The sequence below is a fragment of the Aythya ferina genome, assembly GCF_964211825.1.
Source record: "Aythya ferina genome assembly, chromosome: 2".
NCBI classification, from domain to species: Eukaryota; Metazoa; Chordata; class Aves; order Anseriformes; family Anatidae; genus Aythya; species Aythya ferina.
Genome location: NC_140297.1, coordinates 98804520 through 98826509, shown reverse-complemented (window position 1 = coordinate 98826509; position 21990 = coordinate 98804520). Strand labels below are relative to the sequence as shown.

The following is a 21990-nucleotide window of genomic DNA, read 5'->3' as shown; positions in this document are numbered from 1 at the left end:
TAATGAAAAGCAGGCAGTTGGATTGTACCTTCTATCTCATCTTTTCATCTTTTTGAGACTTAAAAACTGAAAGCTGAGGCCTCTAGTCACATGTTGGAGAATCTATTTTTATACAGGTGTCTTATAACAGTTTGATTATAATAAACCAGCCTATGTAGCTGTTATAGTTCATCAGCCATGTTATGAAAATAGGGTGGGATTGCTGTGTTGTGGAGTTCGAAGTTTTGGTTTTACTATCTTGAGTCCAAGTAGTCTTTGAGGATTCTGAAAGTGGTCAGACTACAGAAATGTGTAATCTGAAATTTCTTTGGGTGTTCTTTTGGCAATGAATATGCCTTATTACAAAGTTATGGCCTCACAGTGTGATATACATCAAGGTACATTAAGAACTAGATTTTTTCTAATTTTATCATTTGACCGATGATTTTTGACATGTGATTAGTTTAACTGATTTTGTTCTCTTGCTTTTGAGACATAAAGGCATAGCAAAGGAGAAATAGAAATGGTTAAGTTCAATTAAAATAATAAATTTGCAGTTAGAACTTACGTAACTTTTTTTTTTTTTTAACTATTCTACATATATTCCAGAGCTTAGTACAACAGGTGGAACAAACCTTCCTTCAACAACACCCATGTCTCAGCCTACAGTTTCTACACAGAATTTGGTAATGTCTTCATCAGGAGTTGGAGGAGATGGTAGTGTCACTTTAACTCTTGCTGACACTCAGGGAATGTTGTCAGGTGGTCTTGATGCAGTTACACTTAATATCACTTCACAGGTAAGAAATTCTTTTTCTGAAGTGACAGATAAACTAATATTAATGTCTTAAAGGGCAGGAATTTGGGATTTTGCTTACAAAATAATTTCTTATGAGATCGTTCTTTTTTTGTGATAAACTGTATATACATGGCTACTGTAATTCTTTGGAGAGCAAAACCTGACCAAACCATTTAAAAATACCATAAACTTAATTTCTTCTAATTGTAGCTTTTTTTTTTTTTTTTTTTTCCCCCATTTTAAATGAAAAGGGAGATTAGTAATGAATATTTCCTGTGGGTGCTCTGTGATCAGTTCTTACTTAATCACAGAACTGGTAGATAGTACTTTCTTGAGGATTGGAATGAGTGCTACACTAAAAATGTTTAAGAAATGTTAGTAGCGAATCTGCAAATTCAGTACGTACAGAATAAATAATGAAAAAACAATAAGCTTGCTTTAAAATGTATTTTTTCCTTCTGGTTAAATTTAGGCTGTACCTTTATTCTTTATTGTCATGTGAAAGTCATACACTGTTATAATAATTTATGAATTATTCTGCTAGGCAAAGTAGCAAAGGCTATTTTTTCTCTCCTCAGTCTTCAAAAGATAGCTTCCAATTTTGATTACATAGTCCTGTGTGGAAGAGGATTAAAAAATAATTTAATCTGAGACAGAATAGTTGACCTGTGATAATAGGACACGTTATGAAGACCTTCATGTAGCCTTTTCTTTAGGTCCTAACTCCTGGAGACCTAAATAAGATAATTCTTTTACCTTGAGAATGCTAGCTTGAGAATGTTATCACTTCAGTTTATTTTTGTTTACTAAACAATATGTTGTATAACTATATAGTTTAGTATTCCCAAACTTTTTATTGTTTACTCTGGTAAATTTTTATCTTCCTCCTTGTGGGTATATGAGTTGAAGAGTAATTGTGTTAGTTCTTTTCACGGCAAGTAATAGGAAAGTGATTAAATCTATCCCTCTTTAATAGAGATAGTGATAAGAAATGATGCAAGAATTGTGCGATATGGCTATCATCTCCCAGGTAGCTTTAGCATTAATTTTGTTTTTATTATAATGTAAGATTTTTGTGGTGTCATTGAAAGCTAAAGATGGGGAAAGATTGTGTAAAGGCTTCTTAAATGTTTCTAGTAACGCATTTGTCATTTTTGACATTAGAGTAACAAAGCAACACGTAGCTTCATTTCAGACTTTGTAATCATTTAAACGATGTAAAGTTAAGTGTTGATGATTATCAATAAGCCACTTTTAAGTTAAATTAATAAGACTTTAAGTCAAATAATGGAAAACCATATTGGCTACTATGCAAACACGGTGTATGTAGCGCGAATCATGATAAATGGACAGGTAGTACATAAAGTTAGTGCATTTCCTGGGGAGATGGAAAAGTCTTTCATAGTAAGAAATAGAAGTAGTGCTGTGATGTTAGTAATTGTGACTCTCAATTGGTAATTTTGTATCTTGATTTCATGTATTTTGGAAGTAGATTTCTTTTAACAGATTTTAAAAAGGGAAATATTGTGGGAGACCATGCAGAAAAGCAGAAGATAGGGTTAAGGAAAGTATGATCTGGGAAGACACAGATAAGGGAAGGATGAAACATGCAGCACTTGATGCAAGACTTGGAAAAACTGAACTGAATCTCTGCTTTTACAGACTTCCAATCGTTGTTACCCTTAAGTTGGTAGGTTTAAGATGAAAGGGGAAGAGGAGAGAGAACAGTAGCATTTGCTCAAATAGGATACTGGAAAAGGTCTTTTTCTAGAGAAAAAAAAATTAGTTTTAGGTATAAAAATAACACGCTTGACTGCAATTAACTGTTTCAATATAATTAATTTTACTTCCTTTCCCTTCTCCTCCCCTCTTTGACAGGGTCAGCAGTTCCCTGCTATACTCACAGATTCCAGTCTCGCTAGCCAAAGTGGGTCAGGCTCACAGCAAGTCATACTAGTGAGCCATACACCCCATTCAGCAGCTGCCAACTCTGAAGAAATAACATATCAGGTAGATGCAATATATTTCTTTGTCTCTTGTGGGTAAAGGATGTTATTAATAAAAAGTATTAGAATGATTCTTCTGTATACCAAAGCAGGAAGACTGATGTCATTCCCATTGGGTAGAAGTTCATTTTAACTGCCTAGTCATCTGGATTGTGCTTAAATTTTGAGTTGATAACACTCATATTGAAAAAAGACAACAAAGGCTCTGGGCTCTGCTGGAGCCAGCAGCCCACTGAGGTAGATGCCCAGGAGTGTAGTGGGGTCACCGCAGCAGCGCTGGTTTAGTTGGCCCAGCCTCTGCCCCAGCACCTCTGAGGAGTTTTTGCAGTTGTATTAGCAGCAAAAGAAAAATGAGTTAGTCTGCTACAGGGGGGTCAGAGGACGCGTGAAAAAAACATGTGTAAATGTCCCATAGACAGAGTGTCTCTTTTGCTTTGTTTTTATTGCTAAGATTTGTTTTCTGCAATCCCAAATCATCTGTGAAGTGGGACAGTGACTGAGTAGCAGTACTGCGTAGCAGTGCTGTAGCAGTCAAAATAGAACAGTAATGTAAACTACTTTTCTGTCTTTCTGGTGACCATTGACTGACTTTCAACATTTTGGCCTTTTTCTGAGAGGTTCCAACCAGTTGGAAATGTGCATACATGTATAATTATATGTGTGTATGTTATTTATCATTTTGTTCAGTATGTATTATATTGCATCATTGCTAATTTTGTTACTATTCCTGCTTTCTACTATGGAAAACATTCTACTGTGCTCTCTTTCTCAACTTCAGTTTATCCTAAATAAGTAATATAGAATAATATTTCCTTTATCTTTTGTTTATTTCCATTTATTTCTTTTTATAAGATTTAGTATTTAAGATTCTTTTCTATCCACAAAATTGAGCAAGTTTTTTGTTACCTTATTTGAAGAAAGTGAAATTTTTGCAAATGCCAGCATTGATTAAAAAAACAAAACAAAACACCCACATCCTCTCAACTTTTAATTACGATTTCAGTACTTCTGAAATTTTGTGTTGGTAGCTCAGAGCTACTTGATTTAAAAAAAAAAAAAAGTTCTTGATAGATAAACTAACCAGAGAAAACACTATCCTCTGTAAAAATCAGACGCTCTTTGTGTTTTTTTTTTTATTGGTTTTGTCTGAGGTGTTTTTGGCTTTGAATATTTTTGGTGAGAAAAGAATCATCTGAGATGCTCAGGAATATATAAGTATAGGAAAATATTTATATACTCAAACACATTGGATTTTTAGGACATACATGAATTTGAACATAGTTACTCTAATCTTTTTGTTTTTGTAAAATAACTGTATTTAGTCATTGTTAAGAGCATTGAAATACAAGTTTATGTTTACATACAACTTAGATTTTTCTTTTGTGTTCATAGCTGCTTGCAAGTACTTCAAAAATGGATCACGTTGAAAAATAAACAGCTGTTGTGGGTGTGCCTATGTAATTATTTGACTGTTTTACAAATTGTTATAGGTGACAGAGGTTTCTCCTAATGTGACTAAAAGCAATCAAGCAGAAAAAGAAAGTCGTGTGCACCAGTGTTTTGAGTGTAGTCAAACCTTCTCTTCAGCCACCATGTTGATGCACCACAGTAAAGAAGTTCATGGCAAGGAACGAATACACGTTTGCCATGTCTGCAATAAAGCCTTTAAGCGGGCAACGCATCTCAAGGTATTTGGTAATAACAGTGGATCGGTCTGTTAACTCATTCTTTCGGTGTGGACTTCTTGTCATGCTAATGAAAACTACCTGTTACCCCTTTCCTTTCCGTTCATAGTCTGTGAGATATGAATCTGAGAGAGAGAGCCTAAATGATACTGCTTGTACAGATAGATAACTTCCCTGGACCACAGAGAGTATTTTAATGCATATATTGACCTTAGGAAAAAAAATGTGAATGACTGTCATGCAAATAGCAGTGGCAGAAAAAGATTTCATTTACTTTACTTGCATTATATATGTCAGCACTGCTTGTCCTGATTTCCAGAGAGGCTTTTGTAATCATAGGGAACATTTTACTTTGCACACTATCCTTTGGTTTTTAGGTGCTCTCTTTTTGGAGCACAAGTGACATCTGCGGAGGAGGCATTGGTTTTAAGTTATCCTTATATTGTTGCTGTTTAGTGATATTTCCTATGTTTTCTTTAGATTATCAACAACCTGATACTTCTGAATATTTTCAGAAATTTAGTTGTATTTTAATTATAATTATAGAATGTTCCTGTTAAAAGTATCAGGCTGTAGTAAACAAGTGGTCTCTCCAGGCCAATATCCCATCTCTGAGCGATACTAAAAGGCAGTGGATTGAAGAAGTGTATTAAGAACAGAACAAACATTTAACTTCCCCAGAATTTTTCCAGCTTCCCAGGAATTATAACAGGAAATTTCCAGATCCAGAAGCCATGCCTTAATATTTAGTAGCTCTTCAGAGAGCTTTTCAGGAGATTTCCTCTCATTTTTGTATCATATTTCAAGGAGATATACTCTGGTTGTGAACTTTACCCCCTTGGAGTGAGAGTGTGTTACAAGATTTTTGGTCCTTGGGGAAACTCTCAGAATGCTGTCAAACTCAGCAAATTATGTTTGAGGAGTTTTCTAGCAAAAAGTTTTTGGAATACAATACAGATAATTGTTTTCCTTAAGTAGTGATGAAAAACAAAACAAAACAAAAAGATACCAATCTCTTGTTTTCTTAGAAGTAAACCTTTTTTAGGCTTAACATTAGGGAGTTAATACCACTGAAGTTAGAAATGTTATTACTGCTTCTTACTAAAACGTGCTGTACTTTCATTCTGCTCTCTTACCTGTAAAGACCTTAGTGTTTTTAATTAATTCAACAGTTTGTTAAGTGGTTCAACACGCATGTTGATAGTGCAGCTCTGTGTGTTGTGACCGTCTGCTTCTGAGGCTTTCGCTCTTTTAGAATGGTACTTATTCAGGTGCTGAGTATAAATGTCTACGCATCAGGCAAATGAGGGGGAGCTGGATGAGAGGGGGGAAAAATCCAATACTAACTTAGTACGTATAATTGCCCTAAATCCATGTTTGTAAGCAAACAAAATATTCAAAGAGCACTTTGAATGAATAACTTTGTCATTTTGCTTCGCATAACTAGTGAGGGTACTAATGTATTTAAAAAAAAAAAATAGTTCATACAGTTCTTGACAGAGGTTTTCAGGAATGTAAAGCTACCGATGCCTTAGTCTTACAAAGAAATGATATACAAATGCAGTGTTTATTCTAAAAGGAAAAAAAACCTGCAGATTTCCACCGTCTTCCTCCTTGTCTGTTGCTGACTAAGATCCTCTGCTTTTGTCTTCAAAATGTGAATATATTTCTGTGTTAGATACTGAAGGTTTTTTAAATGGTTCTAAAACATTCTTTTTCTCTACTGGCTTAGGAACACATGCAAACCCATCAGGCTGGACCTTCACTGAGTTCCCAGAAACCTAGGGTGTTTAAGTGTGATACATGTGAAAAAGCTTTTGCGAAACCAAGTCAGCTGGAGAGACACAGTCGCATTCACACAGGTAACATTGGAAACATTAAAAATGGGGAAGTTATCTGTATTGCTTCTAAGCTGGAGGGGACTAACTGTAAGCTATAGCTTAAGATGACACCCAAAAAATGATTAGTGTTTTTGTTCAGTGAGTCAGCCAGAGTTTTCTCTTTCCCCGCTGTCATTGTCTGGCAGTTAGCTTTTGGCCGCTCTTCATGGATTTAAAGCAAAATTCCTAATCTCTTCAAGCTATTGTGTTAGCCTTGTCATTTTTCCTTGGTTGGTATCACTTGCATGTCTTGTGAAAGATAATCTGAGTTTCACCTTTTGACTGGATCTTCACTTTGCACTCTCAGATTCAGTCTCAGATTCAGCACTTTTCAGCATTACGTCTCTGCTGTATAGGCTTGTCTATATATCCAGCTGTCTTGTGCATGCTCTTATTACGTGCATCTCAAAATATTAGAACTTTATTTTCTTTGACTTTGATAAATACAGTCTTATTCAAATCCATTTGAAATGCTTTGGCTTTTTTGCAGAACTCCTTTCTGGATGTCATTGTACTGTGTTGGATTATTGTTTTTATGCCTTCATTCTCATCCGTTGCACCAGCAACCACAAGCTATCTGTCTTCCCATTCAAGTGACACTGAGCTGTTCTCAATCTCTGTCTCTGTTCTCTGTCTCCCTCTATGCCTTTCTCTCTCTTCTGTCCTCCCTCTTCCCAGCCCCTTATTGAGCTGTTTATTCCAGTCTCTGGTCAGCATGTGATCTCTGTGTTTCTCACCCTGTTTAAAATTTCCCTCCACATACCTGCATGCTTTCTACCATATGTACCAAATGTTGAGAGGGGATGTTCCTCGACTGTTCATTCAGTTTTATCCTCAAAACATTTTAAAATCTTTTGTCAGTATATCATGAGGTTTACGCATAAATGAATGCCTGGTACTTGCTTTACCATGAAAAAAAAGGATTAGAGAAAAAATTATTCAAGAACTCAAAATGTTTGTGGATGAGTTAGATCAGGCCTATATAATGTACAGCTTTCTGTGCGTTGTTTAATTTGTTCTGGAAGAATGAATTTGCCTTGTTGACTAATTCAGCATATACTTTATATACTGTCAAAGGTAAAAACAGGAACAGTAATTACAAACACCACCTCATTTACACATCAGTGTTTGAGCTTTGGGTTATTAGGATTTGCCAGGCAACTGAGAGCCAGAGGGGCTGCAGATTCTGGATCTGTCTTTTCACATTTTGTTCTCCTACTGTTGAGGTCTCTCTACCAGGAAGGATAGGACAGTGGATAAAGAGGATTCATGAACTTAAGATTAATTTATGGTTTGAGTCCTTTCACTAAGGAAATCCTTAAATTTGGGAGTCCTGAAAACAGGTTTACAGATGCTGCAGTAGGAGGCATGGATAGATAGGGGTAGTGGGCGTTTGCAGCAGTCTGTCAGCTAGCAGCATTTATCACTGCTCAGTTGTAGCTAGTTGTGTTTATTCCCACAATACATAGGTGTGTGTTAGCCTGCTTTATAAAAGCTGTTACACCTGGTTGACGGTGGCTTCTCATCTGGTTGTGGGAGGAGGCTCTGATTTGATCTGTTACAGCTGTTATGTTTTAGAGGTCTCTGGTGATTCTGTGAGTTCTGATTTAACAGACTGCCTGTGCATGCTTCTCTTTCCTCTACCGCCTGCCCCAAGAGAATTGCAGCTGTGGATGAGTGGTGACTCTCTCTTCTTTGTGAGAGGAAAAGCTGAAGAAGGGGAGCAGAGCTTCATGTTACAGTGGTAGAAAGGAACATTCTGGTTATACTGGAGAAGGGAGAGCCAAGATTTAAAATCAAAGGAGATTAACCATCTTTAGAATTCCACAATAATTTGCTTTCCATATAACTTAAATATAGCTTAAATAATATAGTTTATTATATATAGCTTAAATAATTCAGATTTTAGAAAAAGGGAGTGTTGTGTTCTAGGAGTCCCCCAAATAGCTTGAAATCAGAGAAGAAGCCAGTATCCCTCCTCCCTGCTTTGGCTCGTGCTGTCCATTGTAATAGACACAGAGCCCTTCAGGAAGGCCGTGGAGAGACCACAGTCCCTTTATGCATCTGTTTCTCATAAATCTGCACAATCGTAGGAAAAAAAAAATCTTCCTATTTTGGAATCGCTTATAACTTATAATATACTCAGTAAGTCATCAAATATTTTGAGATTTCTTGGACCTGAGTGTTCATAAGCTGGGAATGCCCACAAGCTGCAACAATCCTTGCAGAATTCATTTTTATATTATTGTTGTTTGAAGTTGTAGATTGACTTGCAGTTGTAACATAACATTCTCTTCTGAAAGAATGACTACTCTTTTAAAAATCCCTTAAGAAAAATGAGTGAAAATGTGCTGCAAGTAAGTCTTTAGGTGCTTTTACATACACAGCCTTTCCTATCAAAGTTTAGGAAAGCCAATCAGTTTAGACTTAAAGTTGATTCTTGTCTGTGAGAAACTGGTATCTTTCTTCATTAAACACTTTTAATGATTTGTAATGGGCAATACCTGCTGAATCTGTGTGGCCTAAAGAAAATCACATTGTCTTTATGAGTAAAATCATAGATTCATCTAGGTTGGAAAAGACTTTCAAGATTACTAGGTCCAACCATCAATCATGCCCCTTAGTGCCATGTCCATATGTCTCTTATGCCTGCAGGGATGGGGACTGCACCATTTCCATAGGCAGCCTCTTCCAGTGCCTAACCACCCTCTTCCATGAAGAAATTCTTCCTCATATCTGATCTAAACCTTCCTTGGTGCAACTTGAGAGTGTTCCCTCACATCCTTTAAGTATCTTGTACATTCAAGTCTTCTCAATGAAGGACAGTTTGTAGAAATGTTGTGGTAATTAGAGGAAAGCAGATGCTTGCACTTCTATCAGAAAAAGTCATGTGGTAATCCCTTACACAGCACTAAAAAGGTTGTTTGTTTTAGTAGAATATAGACCTTGGAGTCAAAAGTATCTGAAGAAACAGATTTTCTACTTCAAACTACTGAAATTGTTGTTAATAAAAATGCACAGAACACCTCTGTGCTGCAGTTTTCATTTCTATGTCAATCCGCTTTCTGATCTATAGTCTTAAGCCACATACAAAACAAATACACAGGCTGCATGCTACACACCCAGAAAACCTGTCAGCATTTTTTCTGAAAAAGCAGATCTTTCAGTGGAGGAAGGAACTTGGGTTTTAAAGTAATTGATACATGTTTCAATTATTGAGTATAAAAGTGGGTAGAGCTTTAGCCATAATTTTGCCACTACATTGAAGATTTGTAATGCTCTGAAACTTAATTTCTTGAGAGTTTTCCTTGAAGTGATCCTTTGCATGTGTTTATTTTCAGCAGTGTTGTTGGAAATGCCATGTAGTGATTACATTCTTGAATAGATTTATCAGAGCAGTCTTCCAAAAAAATCCTTTTGGACCACATGTGAAAGTCTCTTTAGTTGGCAGGTTAGCAGAAACAATATTTTGCAAGTCTGCCCATTTTTTCCCTCAAAATTCAAAACAGAAATACATAAAAAGATTTGTTTCCAATATCTAGGGATGTATTCTTACTCTTTTTTTTCTTATTCTATTTGGTATTCTTATTCTATTTGGTAGATTAATTAAGTTTGTTGTATGAACAATAGTCCTTTCTCTTCAGCTTGCCCCCCACCGAAATCTGTCTTCCCTCTGCCTATCTTAAAGAGTATTGTTTGTGTCACTGTAACACACATTGGTGTAAGCATGAAGCCCTCCTGGGAGAGGGCCATCCTGATAGAAATATACTTGTTATATTCTATTAGGGTCCTTTTACTCCCCCCAAGAACACTGAAATCACAGAATTATTCCGAGTAGATTCCTAACAGACCAAAATTTGCTCTCCTAGTTCTTGCTGTTGTGATTCTGCTATTTGCCTTGTTTCCTTCTCTCAGGATCCTGAATTCCACTATCTGATGATCACTGCACCCAAAGATGTTCCTGACTTTCACATTCCCAACTAATTCTCCTTTGTTCGTGGTTACGAAGCCCAGCCGAACACCTTCCTTGCTAGCTTCTCAGTCATCTGTCTCAAGAAGTTACCATTAATGCACTCTAGAAATTTCCTAGATTCCTAGAGACTCAAGGAAAAAAAACCATTTGTCTATCTAATTTCTAGGTCACCTTAATGATACTGAATTCTGAAAAGCGTGCACGTTAAAATGAGAATTTAGTAAACACATTTTTCTCTTCTAGGGGAACGGCCATTTCAGTGTGCACTATGTGAAAAGGCTTTTAACCAGAAGAGCGCTCTTCAAGTTCATATGAAAAAGCACACAGGAGAGAGGCCTTACAAATGTGATTACTGTGCAATGGGATTTACGCAGAAAAGCAATATGAAACTCCATATGAAACGGGCTCATGGTTACACTGGTATGTAGCATAATGATAGCAATGGTGAGTGCAGAAAGCCATGTGGTTCACTAGGAAAATACAAAATGCTTGCCCTAAGTTACTGAGGGATTTAGGCAACAATAACACCAGTGCTGGTGAGTTAGTATTTGAACACAACTCAAAAAGCAGGTTGAAACAGATGGGTTAGCACTTCTGGTTCCTGCTTTTTATGTGGAGCTCTATATTGCAGAAGTAGGAAGTTCAAAAACTCTAATAGGAAAACAATTATATTTTTGTGATTTTTTTTCAAATACTGTGTAATGTGTTCATAGATTCTGAGTTAGTTGTATAGTACCTTTCCAAGCAAGATTCCTTTATTCCTCAGGAATGTTTCCAAGATACTTTAATTTTTCTTAACTACACACCCAATCATACTTATTTTATTTATTTTTTTTGGAAGGTCCTGTACAAGAACCTGCTAGCAATCAAGAACAAGAAGGGGAAGATATTAGTCGTGCTCTGAATTTAGAAGAAGTGGTACAAGAATCTTCAAATGAATGGCAAAGTATAGGCAGTGTTTTTCGATGACAACTTGAAATCTGAAAGCTAAAAATGTTTTTGGGACTTGAATTTCTCTATAAACAAGTTTTCAGAGAAGAAAAAGTTGGATTTTACAGTTGAGGCTTCAAGCATTGGAAATATTAACAATAGAATAATATATTATAGGTTTTTTAATTATTTACAAAAATTACCTAAAAGAATCATTGTCTTTTTTTAAGCTTGTTGAAAAATATTGGTAAAACATCACTTAATCTGTGCAAGTTGTCTGTGAATCAATGAACTCAGGTAATACTGTATACAGTTTCATCTTCTAATTCACAGCCAGTATATCTATTTGAAAAATAAACTGGAACTTCATACCAGAGTAGAACGATTCCCATTTTTAAAGGAGATGAAGAATAACTTAACTTCATGAGGAAGCTATGAAGCTGTTAGCTTCCTTTTTTTTCCTTTTGTTTAAAGAAATAATTGAGTTTGGAAACAATGTTACAAAGTAGATGCATGCAGTATAAATTAGATCTTTGTTTTTTACAAGGCACGGAAAAATGCTATATTTCTGTTTTAACCATTTTGAGAATTTGAAAAAAATAAATTGCCATAAATTTATGGCTTTTTCTTGAGTTACGCTCTTCAGAGGGCACATGTTCATTTCCATTCCAACCACAGGGGCAGTTCAGTTCGTTGTTAGATTGTACATTAAAATGCCTGAGATTTTAAACTCAGCAATAATTATTTAAAGAAAATTCAAACTAGAAGAGGTTACAAAGAAATCCTCTTTTATGTTTGCTGTATTGGATCAGCAGGTACATATCCCATTATCTGTGGAAAGCACAGCCATACACTAAATTTGGGAATTAAACATGCAGTTCTCTGTTAGTGACAGTCAAAGTGAGTTGCACATTAGGTCACCTATATTATACAAAATTCCCCAGTGCTGTAAATGGTTATTTTAAATCTGTAAATTCCTCATTGTTTTCTTTGTGAATTTGGGAACTTGTTACTTTCATATGTTGTTGTTGAAGTCATTGTTTCAGCAAAACTACCTAAGTAATGCTTTGACAGGTGCCACTTCTTAAGTATATTCATAGCAAAGAAACACTGGAGTAAAAACATAGTCATCTTTTAGACATTCCAAAGACAGAAGCTTTTTTCTTATTTTTACCTTGTTCTTTTGAGTTTTATTTATATGTTACATATATATAGATATATATATATGTGTGCTTGTATATATATATATATATTTAAAGTTATATGAGCCTCTGTGTGGCTGATCAGTATATTTTGTAAATACTAATCCCATTTGCAGGAAGTTCATCTTTTCATTTTGCTGCAAGTACTTCTAGATCAGTGGTGGATTCATTGTACTATAATACAGAGAGGGATTTTAATTTACTTTCTGAAAGATAATTGCTCTCAAATCCAGAAAGCCCTTTTTTGTAAATATTGTCTATACTTTGTCTATGATACAAACTAGTTATTTCGGATTGCTGAATCAAGAAATCACTGTTGTTTTTGATAGGGCATCTCTCAAATCTTTTGTTAACTCTTTGGCATATGTATATAAGTAATATAGTTGGTGACATGAAAATAACACTTTTGTTATGTGGAATATTTAATTCAAAAACATGTTAAATAATATTACTTTTTTCCAAATTCTGCTTTGTGTATTTTTTTTCAGCATTTGACTTGGGTTTCTAGGAAACTGAAAACTGTTTAACAGAAGTGTGCCCCTCTCATATTTAAAGAGTGTATGTGAAGTCTTCTAGCAGTGTCTTTCCTTCCAGACAGTGTTAGTGTTTCAGCTGTTTAAGGACATTTTACAGTTGTTGTCTGAAGGCATATTGACCCCTTCACACGGCCCCCTATTTACCTATAATAAGATAGATTTTGAAGTTACACAGCCCAGAAAAAGTTCAGATGGGCTGTGTGATACATGCCATGTATAAAACACTTAGGCTCTTTCAGAGAATAGTGTATATGCACAGCAAGGTTTTCTGGAGCTGGTTTGTTGCATATGTGATGATGGTGTCCAGAGGTGGCCAAATATACTTCGACAGAAAATTATTTGCATGTGGTCATGTCCAGATGTAATTCCATCCTTCATACTGGCAGGAGGATTCTTAAATGTATGAAAGCATTGCCTACTCTGCCTCCGGTTGCTTTGCAGCAAGTCAGAAGTGGCAGTGGTTGGAAACAAGAGATGAGATTGTGCTAAAAACAGATCTCATGAGTAAAAGGATGCAGTTTTAAAATGATCACTTCTCAAAGTGTTTTCTCAGCAAGAGGCAACGAGTGTGTTGCAAGTCTTGGAAGTGACAAATCAATAGCATGAGTTATGTAGTCACCTGACACTTTTCCTGAATTCAGTTTGCTTCTCCTTTAGCTCTTGCAGTCCTGACAGTTACAGTAAATAGACTTCCTAAAACATTTCTGTACCATGGTATTTTGTGTGCTTGCCCCACCACCACCCCACCTCCTTGCTGGTGAACTTCAGGAATCCACTCTCAAATATCCTGATAGAGAGGTTTTCATAGCACACATTACTTGGTGAGATTGAACTGGAAGCTTTCAGAGCAATGTATCTGATGTTCAGTACAAATACAGGCACTGGAACAAATATGTTAATAATGCTCTTGAAAATCCAAAGCAGATGCATTTTGTTCAGGAACTGGAAAGAACTCTGAACCCTTATTCAGGGACCTTGCTGAAGAGTCAGACTGTGTAGTGGGTAAGGCAAAACAGGGCTTAGGTATGCCTCTGTTCTTTCTGGTTTGTTGCAGTAGTAGGTTTCTGCTTGCCTCAGGCCTTTTGGCATGTGTCTGCTGAAGAATTGCTTTTGGTTTATGTTTTTATGTCTGTTCCCTCAGCACAAGAAATGACAAACTCCTAGTGTTGGTTGTCCATTATTATCAGAAGAATCTTTTTTTCATTAGTCGCATAGCCATATAAATTGCTGTTCTGTCAGCAAAGCTACTATTAAGTAATTACAAAGAAAGATTTCACTCTAAGTTTTAGTCTCACAAGAATTGTGTTGGTAAAATATTGTTTTAAATTACTGTGCCTTTTCTATATGAAGTAAACAACAAAAAAAAAGACACTTCTAGACTCTGGGAAAAAAAAAAAAGTTACTGAGGAGGAGGAGAGTGGTGACGGAAAGGAAGAAGCTTTAGCTAAGATCTGTAGTTGCACAGTACAGTATTCCAAAAGATTTCTCTCACATTTTTTACCTTAAATATTCTTTACCATTTTTGAAGAATTCTTGAAAAAATAAGTTGAGTTTTTGCATGCTCTGTTCAATAGAGGCGCTTTGTGTTGTACTTGTCTATGAAGAGCAGGATTTTATTGCCTATACATAGGCATTTTATGCCTTGCAGTATCCCCCTGGCCTTTAGCTACCACTGCAGAGACGCTGGTCTCCTATAAATCCTGTGTCATATTTGTCAGCTTGGTGGGCCACGTTAAGATGTTAAGTCACCAGCAATGTCACTAGAAGCCTGTGAACAGGCAAGGGTGTCCTGCCCAAAATGTCATTTTCCAGTCTCTTAATTCTTAATAAACTTCAGGGAAAATAATACTGTTGTGTACACAATGGATGTTATAAAAGACAAGAGTTGGTCCAAGTTTCATTACAAGTTGATTACTTTATTTCGATACTGAATATTTTTAAAAGCTTTGTTCCTATAAGAACAATATGTGTTCAAATTAAATCAACTATTACGTTGCGGAGTATACATCTGAATGAAGCTACAATAGAAAAATACACATAGCAAACAATGCAGGTAACAGAAGATGTAACGCATGTGTACTCAATAGTTTTGGTGGTTTTGTTTTCTTTAATCTCTATGTATTTTCTATCCTCTCATCTTCCACTGCTTTATATTAATATACGCTGAATAGAAACCTAAAATAGATCTAGATGTGAAATGGAATTAACATACACGTTTATAGGTGACTTTTACTGGGCACTTACTATAGATGCAGTTTCAACCTGGGAAGCATTAACTGTAGTCTACAACACATAGGCTAAAACTAAAACAGAAAAGAAGAATTAATTAAGACACTTAGACGACAGCTTGAAGGAATGGTAAGTTTAAGTAATAAAACAGTGCAATTCAGAAGAGCCTTGTATTTCTCTATGTGGCTGGAAATACCATTGCCACACATTCATTTTAGTTACTTGTGAACAATTAATACCTAAATCTAACTCGGCTATAATTTATTTCTATCAGGCAACTACAGTACAACAGTTAAACGTTCACAGTAGTTTTACTATGAGTTGGCTTTGGTGCACTGCCCTGAACAGGCATCCAGGTGTTATTCAGGCAAAAGCTGAGCCAACCAAACCCAACACTGCTGCAATACCAAGACCTAGGTTTGAAATTCTATCATAAGATGTGCAGGACTATCTGAGATACCAGTACTGAAGGGCTCTCTTTCAGAAATTAGACTTATTTATGTATATGTTTATTTACTTACTTATTTTACTGCAAAGTTAATGCTGCTGCAGCAGAGTTCGCATGGAGCAACAGTGACGTCCAGTGGTCGGTCACGTGTGCAATCTTAGATGTTCCGTTGCTGGGAATATCCCTTGTTTCTTAACATTAGTCTAACTCAAATTTGAAATCCTCTTTCTCTCCCTCATCTGCTCTTAATTCTAATGGTTTGGATGCGACGAGCAATTTTTGGTATGGAAAGCATTTCCTTATTACAGCTGCTCTGCATCATATTGATTCTACAACATCTGCCCCCTCCCACATTTCACATACCTTGAACTCCCAATGTTTGGTAAACCTTTCCATGACTGCCTAATCCTGTTATGAAAATAAATTATTCTGTGAGTGAGAGAAGGAAGATTAAAACAAAACAAAAAAACAAATAAAAATCCCAAATTAAAAAAACGTATTTGGATAAACAGTCCTTACAACTTCTGCACAAGGTGGATTTTTTTTTTTTCTTTACAGCAGTGTCTCAGAAATTCGTTAACAGCAGTGCTCAGTATTCAAGATGTTAGCTCTTTATTTGCAATTCTGATGTTCAATAAAATGAAACCAGAAGACTCGAGCTCAAATTAAGGGCACGGGAGAAATAATGAAGTCCAGCGTACAGTTAGGGCATCCTGAAGAAGAATGAGTAAAGTCAAGAGATCTTGTTACTTTACATAAAAATAGGGAAAACTTCTAGTAAAGCTACTCTGTGTGTTCCTTTCATTCAACTGTTGGTCAGGGATTGCCAATAGAAGTTTGTGTCATCTACTGCATGCAGAACCTAATTGGCGTTAAGTAATGGATTGCATCTAACTAGGTAATTCTCGCAGTTGTTATTAATTTTAAGGCCGTTACATTATGAAGCAGAATACGTGATCCTTGAGTGGCATCTTAGAGCTTCAGCGCCTCGCAACTGGTGAACCAGACCGTGATCCAGGTCGGGAGCCAGAGCCTCCCTGTGGAAGGAAGAGCAACGTGAAATTAAAAGGTACTGGATATTTAGGGCTGTGCATTTAAAAGCAATCATTCCCTAATGCAATAAAATTATAAATATCTAGTGATAATAATAATGACTTTGCAGTGACCACTGGTATATTTTTAAATCTTATTTGAATTTTCACTTGAAAGAGATGATTGCTTTTCATATATTTTCACATAGGATTAATTTCTTCTCATTAAATTTCTTATACAGGGCTAGGCAGTCTCTCATGAATCGTTTGTAAATGAGTGTTCTTATTCAGACTTTGCTTATGAAAGCAATTTATTTATTTGGACATCTTAAAATGTTTCATTTTCACCCCCTCTTGTCACTCCAAGGAGAGGGAGACTACTGCCTCTTTATGGCTAGCCCCTAATCTGTATATATTAAAAAACAAACAAACAAACAAAACACACACAAATCCAGACCTTGCATACAAGTTGAAATGTAATCAATTTATTGGTGTAAGTTCTTAAATGTATGTAGTTTTATCAACATCTGTCTTCTAGGGAAGACTACGATGCAAGTACAGGAAAAAAAATAAGAAGAGATGAAGGGCTGAAACCTGACCTATTCTTACAAATAAGAAAGCATCAGAATAGTAAAAAAGATCTGCCCAGAGAAGCTGTGGATGCCCCATCCCTGGAGGTGCTCAAGGCCAGGCTGGATGGGGCTTTGGGCAACCTGGTCTGGTGGGAGGTGTCCCTGCCCATGGCAGGGGAATGGAACTGGGTGGGCTTTAAGGTCCCTTCCAGCCCAAACCATTCTGTGATTCTGTGTTAATTCTCAGTCTTTGAGTACATTTGTGACAATTCATAAATTTTAAAGCCCTACAGCAGTTTTATGGCAAAGGTGATCGAAGCTAGAAGGTTTGGCATTTCTTTCTTTAAGTCATTTATTTCAATATAAGATTAAGCTGACTGGGTATCTTTTCCCATCAAACTGCAACAGAAGAATTTGTACTACCTCCTTGAAATTTTCCAGCTCGCACTTGAGGCTGCTTGTGTTTGAAAGGCAGCTTTACAATGACACATGCCCTAAGCAATGTAAGAGAGAAAAATGTATATTTTGCTACAGGTGAAGGTTTTGTCATGCATTCTGTTGGAGAGTTTGAGATGATCAGCTCTGCTAATGGTACCTCAGACCTTCTGTCTTCAAGTTAAGATTACTGTTGATCATGTTCATCATGTCAGAATAGTGTATAACGATTTGTTACCAGCGAGTGCTTTACTACCTTTGAGGCAAAACACAGTCTTGGTAAAAGCAGTGGGTATGATGTGCTTGTCATGTGTCTTTTACCTAACACAGAATGTAAAAAAAATTCTGGGCTATGTTCTGCTGCCATGCTCTATACTTGTGCCAGATAGAGACTTACGTAGTAAGAATATTTCTTTTGGAGATTTACAGAGGAAAAATAAGACTCAATTGTTTGTGTTTGTTTGTTTGTTTGCTTTAAAGTAAGCAATTGATTGGTATCTCTCTGTTTTGGGAATAGGGAATGTTAGCTACAAAAATAGCTAAATGAGTTCATTGTTTGAAGTATCTACTCATCTTGATTTGTAAGTATACATTCAAGGATAATCTAAGTGTTTCACTTATACTTCTGATGATTCAATTTGAAAAACTGAAATATATTACATTTTCAGATGTCTTTGCTGTCGAGAAAAACAAAACAAAATACATTTACCTGAAGCCTAACATCTTGTCAAAGTGTTTACCTATTTATGAGATGTGCTATGCCAGACCAAAGAGACGTGACAGTATCATGTACATATGTCAGCAGCTCACTAGGAAAAGTTTAGAGGGATGAGCAAATGTGCAGTGTTGATTGTTCCAGTGTGGCTTCCAACATCTAGTAATAATGAATTTTTTTTTCATGAAATTGTAATCTTAATAATCTATGTATTTTATTTTGTACTTATTTTCCCTGTGTTTTTACAGTTATATATTACATACTGCTGACATCCACATCTGCGATGGTAAGTTCTGAAGCTGAATTGGAAGTTTTGTGACAAATGTATTTCTTTTTGCATATGTTAAGCATCCGAATTAATAAGTTGATTTGAGGCCTCTGACTGTTGTTTTAATGATACATCTAGGATTAGGCTTTTCACCATTTATCTTCCCTGCATATATATATATATATATATATATATATGTCTATTTATTTATTTTTCTAATTTAAACTGCAATTCAATTGCTATTTCTATTGGTAGCTTGATCAGCACCTCTAAATCCTCATGCCTGACATTTATCCTGCTCTGTTTTCATTTATTAGCACTGGAGGGTGCTGTGTGGTGTCTCAAAGTAATGAATTGGCCAGATTAAAGATGATCTTGATGAAATGTTTATTTTTAATATGACGGTTTTCTAATTTGCATATGTGGTTTTATAAGTCCCTCTGCCAACATTGTAGGAGCTCTCACACCTGGGGTGGGAACAAGCAGGAACTGCCCAAGTTGTTCTGTACCAAGTATTTGTGAAACTATGCCCTAGACTTCATTCTACAGAGTATCAGTGGGCTTTTGTTTTCACTACTCTACATAAAGCCTGCTGCTGCTGAGAAATTGTCACCTTAATCACCTTCTGAGTTTCAGATCAGTTGTGAGTTCCTTAATAACAGATCGTGGTGCAGCTCTCTGTGTGCCTTTGTGGACTTACCTTCTTTCCTGGTGGTAACTGGGAGTGTGTTTCTACCTTTGTTTCCTATCCTGTATTTACTAGGCCATGAGATAACCTTCTGTTTTACCCATTAATACCTAGCTCCTTCAGAAGCTTTAAGGAAATGTGGCAGTTTCAAATATGTCAGGTTCTGGAGAGGACTGGCTTCTCTTTTTCCTGGACTCAATTTTTCATACTTATAGTAAATTCAATTGTACTTTACCAGTTTAAAGATTTTGGAAAGAGTGCCCTGGCCCTCATGATAGGATCCCTTGTGTCCCTTGTGAGCAGATTTATGCTCATAGAATTTTCCGCTTCCTCCGTATCCTGGCTTGTGTCCTTCACCACCCTGCAAAGAAAGATTTTTGTATGTATTGCAAATTAACATATAGAAATTGACATATATTCACATTGTAATCTTTCCTTGCCATTGCTGAAATGCAATACTTGAACGAGAACCGTAAAGGTGTTGGAATAAAATAACCTTTTAAGTAGTAAGCCAGGATGAAGGAAAATATTAGGAGATTATCAGAATATGCTTAAATCTGAGGGAAGCACCTATCTGTAAAAGAAGAATTAATGATCAAAAACGGATCAGGACATTAACCTGCATGGCAAAACTTAAAAAGTTTGCAGTTTTACAAGACCTGGGATGGCTAACGCATCAAGTAAACTGGTGGTCTACTGATGGTGAAAGAAATGGTTGACAGCATGAAGGCTTTAATGTGTTTCGTCTTAAAATGTACACGTTCCTCTCCTAGCAAAACCAAACCTGTGGTAGAGAAGTAGAATTGAATTAGCTGTGATGACTGTAGGAAGAACTTGTCTAATAGCTGTTTAGTCAGGTCTCTCCTTACTGAAAAGGGTTGTGAGGAAAGGTAAGACAAAATACTTGAATGAGTGACAGTGTTAGTTTTGCAGGGTTTGCTGTGTAAGAACAGCTGGAACTGTGGGGCAGCTTCCCGTCTTGTCCCAGCCCCACCCTTGTACTTTTGTTATTCCCGTGAAAAGAGAAATGCAGCAGATGAGTCGTCCAGGAATCTTTAAAGGAGGAGAGCTTTGCCATGCAGTGGGTTTTGCTCCTGTTGTGCTAAAGCGAAAGAAGTTATCGCTGCAAGGCTGTCAAGTTGTTGGGTAAGAGCAAGCAGCGTGATTACCGTCTTAAAGTGCTGTGGGAGGAGGGAGGAAAGTGGGATAGGAAAAGCAAAATAGCAAAATTGAGACAAAACAAAATTATCACGTTGCTGCAGCAGCTTGAGGCAGTGGAGCAAGATATGCTTTGGCCTGGTAAATAAAATGGCTTTTACTGCAAGCGCGTTCATCACCTACCCAGCTAAATCTGGTGAGGGATAATCCTCTTCCCTGTACATGTAAGAAACAGAAACAATGGCATGTTGATCACTGTGGAATATAACATCTGCATGTGTGATGCACAGATGGTGATGGAAATGCAGTAAAGATAACGAAATACTGGCGGGATAACAAAGCATCGGTTGAAATCAGCAGTCTATGTACTGTCATTACATAAAAATGAAAAAGGCAAAATTCTCAATCAAAATTAGAGGAGCTTCCATCACAAGCCATGGTTTGTCAGGGCTGGCTACTTCAGGAGCCATTGGAGCTTAGTACATGTAGGGACGGCTCCTGGGGGGGGAGGCTTGTCTGAAAGCATTACCCACTGTTGGGTATCTTCTATGTTACTCAATGGAATCCCAATAGAATTGGGCTGCAAAGATCCCCGTGTGGGACTGCACTTGTCTCAGTGCTGTGCATGAAATCAGCCAGTGCATGAGGAAGAGAACCATAGCTTTTCAATCTTAGTCCGTTGCTTGAGATACTCCCTTAGATAGCTCCTGATTTTAATTTAATACAGATAGAGAAAATGAATGAGGTCAACAGCTGAATTGGCATAAACAAGCCTGCAAAAAATCTCAGGCGTTGCACGAGGCCCTGCAAACACTCACCTTTGCTTGCATTGGAGGAGGGGTGCGGGGTGAGACCTAAAAACCAACACAAAACAGAATTATAAAACCATGGCAACAATAAATGTAGGTAACCATCAAGCCTTTTGCATATTATCTGAGATACTAGACCATAGTGTTAATTCTTGTTTAATTTTGTTGTACACTTTATTGACATAGCTGTTTTTAAACAAAAGGCATGCCTAAAGACACCCCATGCCAAAGACACCCCATGCCAAACGCACCAGCACAAACCTTGTGAATGGTGAAGTTGTATAATTGCAATCCCTGTTGTTGAAATTTGGCTGTGCTGACCGAGGGCTCACCCACTTTTTTGTAGCATTTCAGTGGTGTTTGCATTTCCAGTTAAATTATATTTGTATCAGATTGCACAGTTAGCTCTAAAGCACGAAACAACTCATGAGTTTCCAGAGGCTAACAGAGGCTAACGATTGTGGGTTATTTGGTTACTGACGGATCACGAAGAAAATCTCTCATTCTAGTGTGTAACGAGAAGAGATGAGACTTACAATGTTCTTGAAGAAGTGGACTACAGGGTTGTCATCACCAGGCCGGCCGTGCTGAGATCTCTGGGGGATGGACCCTACGTGGCTAGCCCTGGCTGCGTGTATATCCTGCAA

The 21990-nt window shown here is 36.8% G+C and overlaps 2 protein-coding genes and 1 long non-coding RNA gene across 14 annotated transcripts in view; 2 read left to right on the top strand and 1 right to left on the bottom strand.

The window, feature by feature from the left end:
- ZNF236 (zinc finger protein 236) overlaps positions 1 to 12917 on the top strand; it is a 69872-nt gene extending 56955 nt beyond the window's left edge. For all 8 annotated transcript variants that reach the window (XM_084507777.1, XM_084507783.1, XM_084507778.1 and 5 more), the window contains 6 exons: positions 589 to 779; positions 2657 to 2788; positions 4275 to 4472; positions 6202 to 6331; positions 10566 to 10742; positions 11164 to 12917. In XM_084507777.1, coding sequence (XP_084363903.1) covers positions 589 to 779; positions 2657 to 2788; positions 4275 to 4472; positions 6202 to 6331; positions 10566 to 10742; positions 11164 to 11291 — 956 coding nt within the window. In that variant the 3' untranslated portion in view covers positions 11292 to 12917. The remainder of the gene's footprint in view (positions 1 to 588; positions 780 to 2656; positions 2789 to 4274; positions 4473 to 6201; positions 6332 to 10565; positions 10743 to 11163) is intronic.
- A 1968-nt stretch (positions 12918 to 14885) lies between these two features.
- The window catches only part of MBP (myelin basic protein), a 114355-nt gene continuing 107250 nt past the window's right edge, over positions 14886 to 21990 (bottom strand). For all 5 annotated transcript variants that reach the window (XM_084507771.1, XM_084507774.1, XM_084507772.1 and 2 more), the window contains exons 5-9: positions 21880 to 21984; positions 21353 to 21388; positions 20718 to 20750; positions 19612 to 19737; positions 14886 to 16704 (exon numbers count right to left, since the gene is read on the bottom strand). In XM_084507771.1, coding sequence (XP_084363897.1) covers positions 16648 to 16704; positions 19612 to 19737; positions 20718 to 20750; positions 21353 to 21388; positions 21880 to 21984 — 357 coding nt within the window. In that variant the 3' untranslated portion in view covers positions 14886 to 16647. The remainder of the gene's footprint in view (positions 16705 to 19611; positions 19738 to 20717; positions 20751 to 21352; positions 21389 to 21879; positions 21985 to 21990) is intronic.
- On the top strand, positions 16675 to 21916 carry LOC311430861. The gene is made up of 3 exons (XR_014689065.1): positions 16675 to 16736; positions 18669 to 18706; positions 21853 to 21916. It is a non-coding gene; the product is annotated as an uncharacterized lncRNA (long non-coding RNA).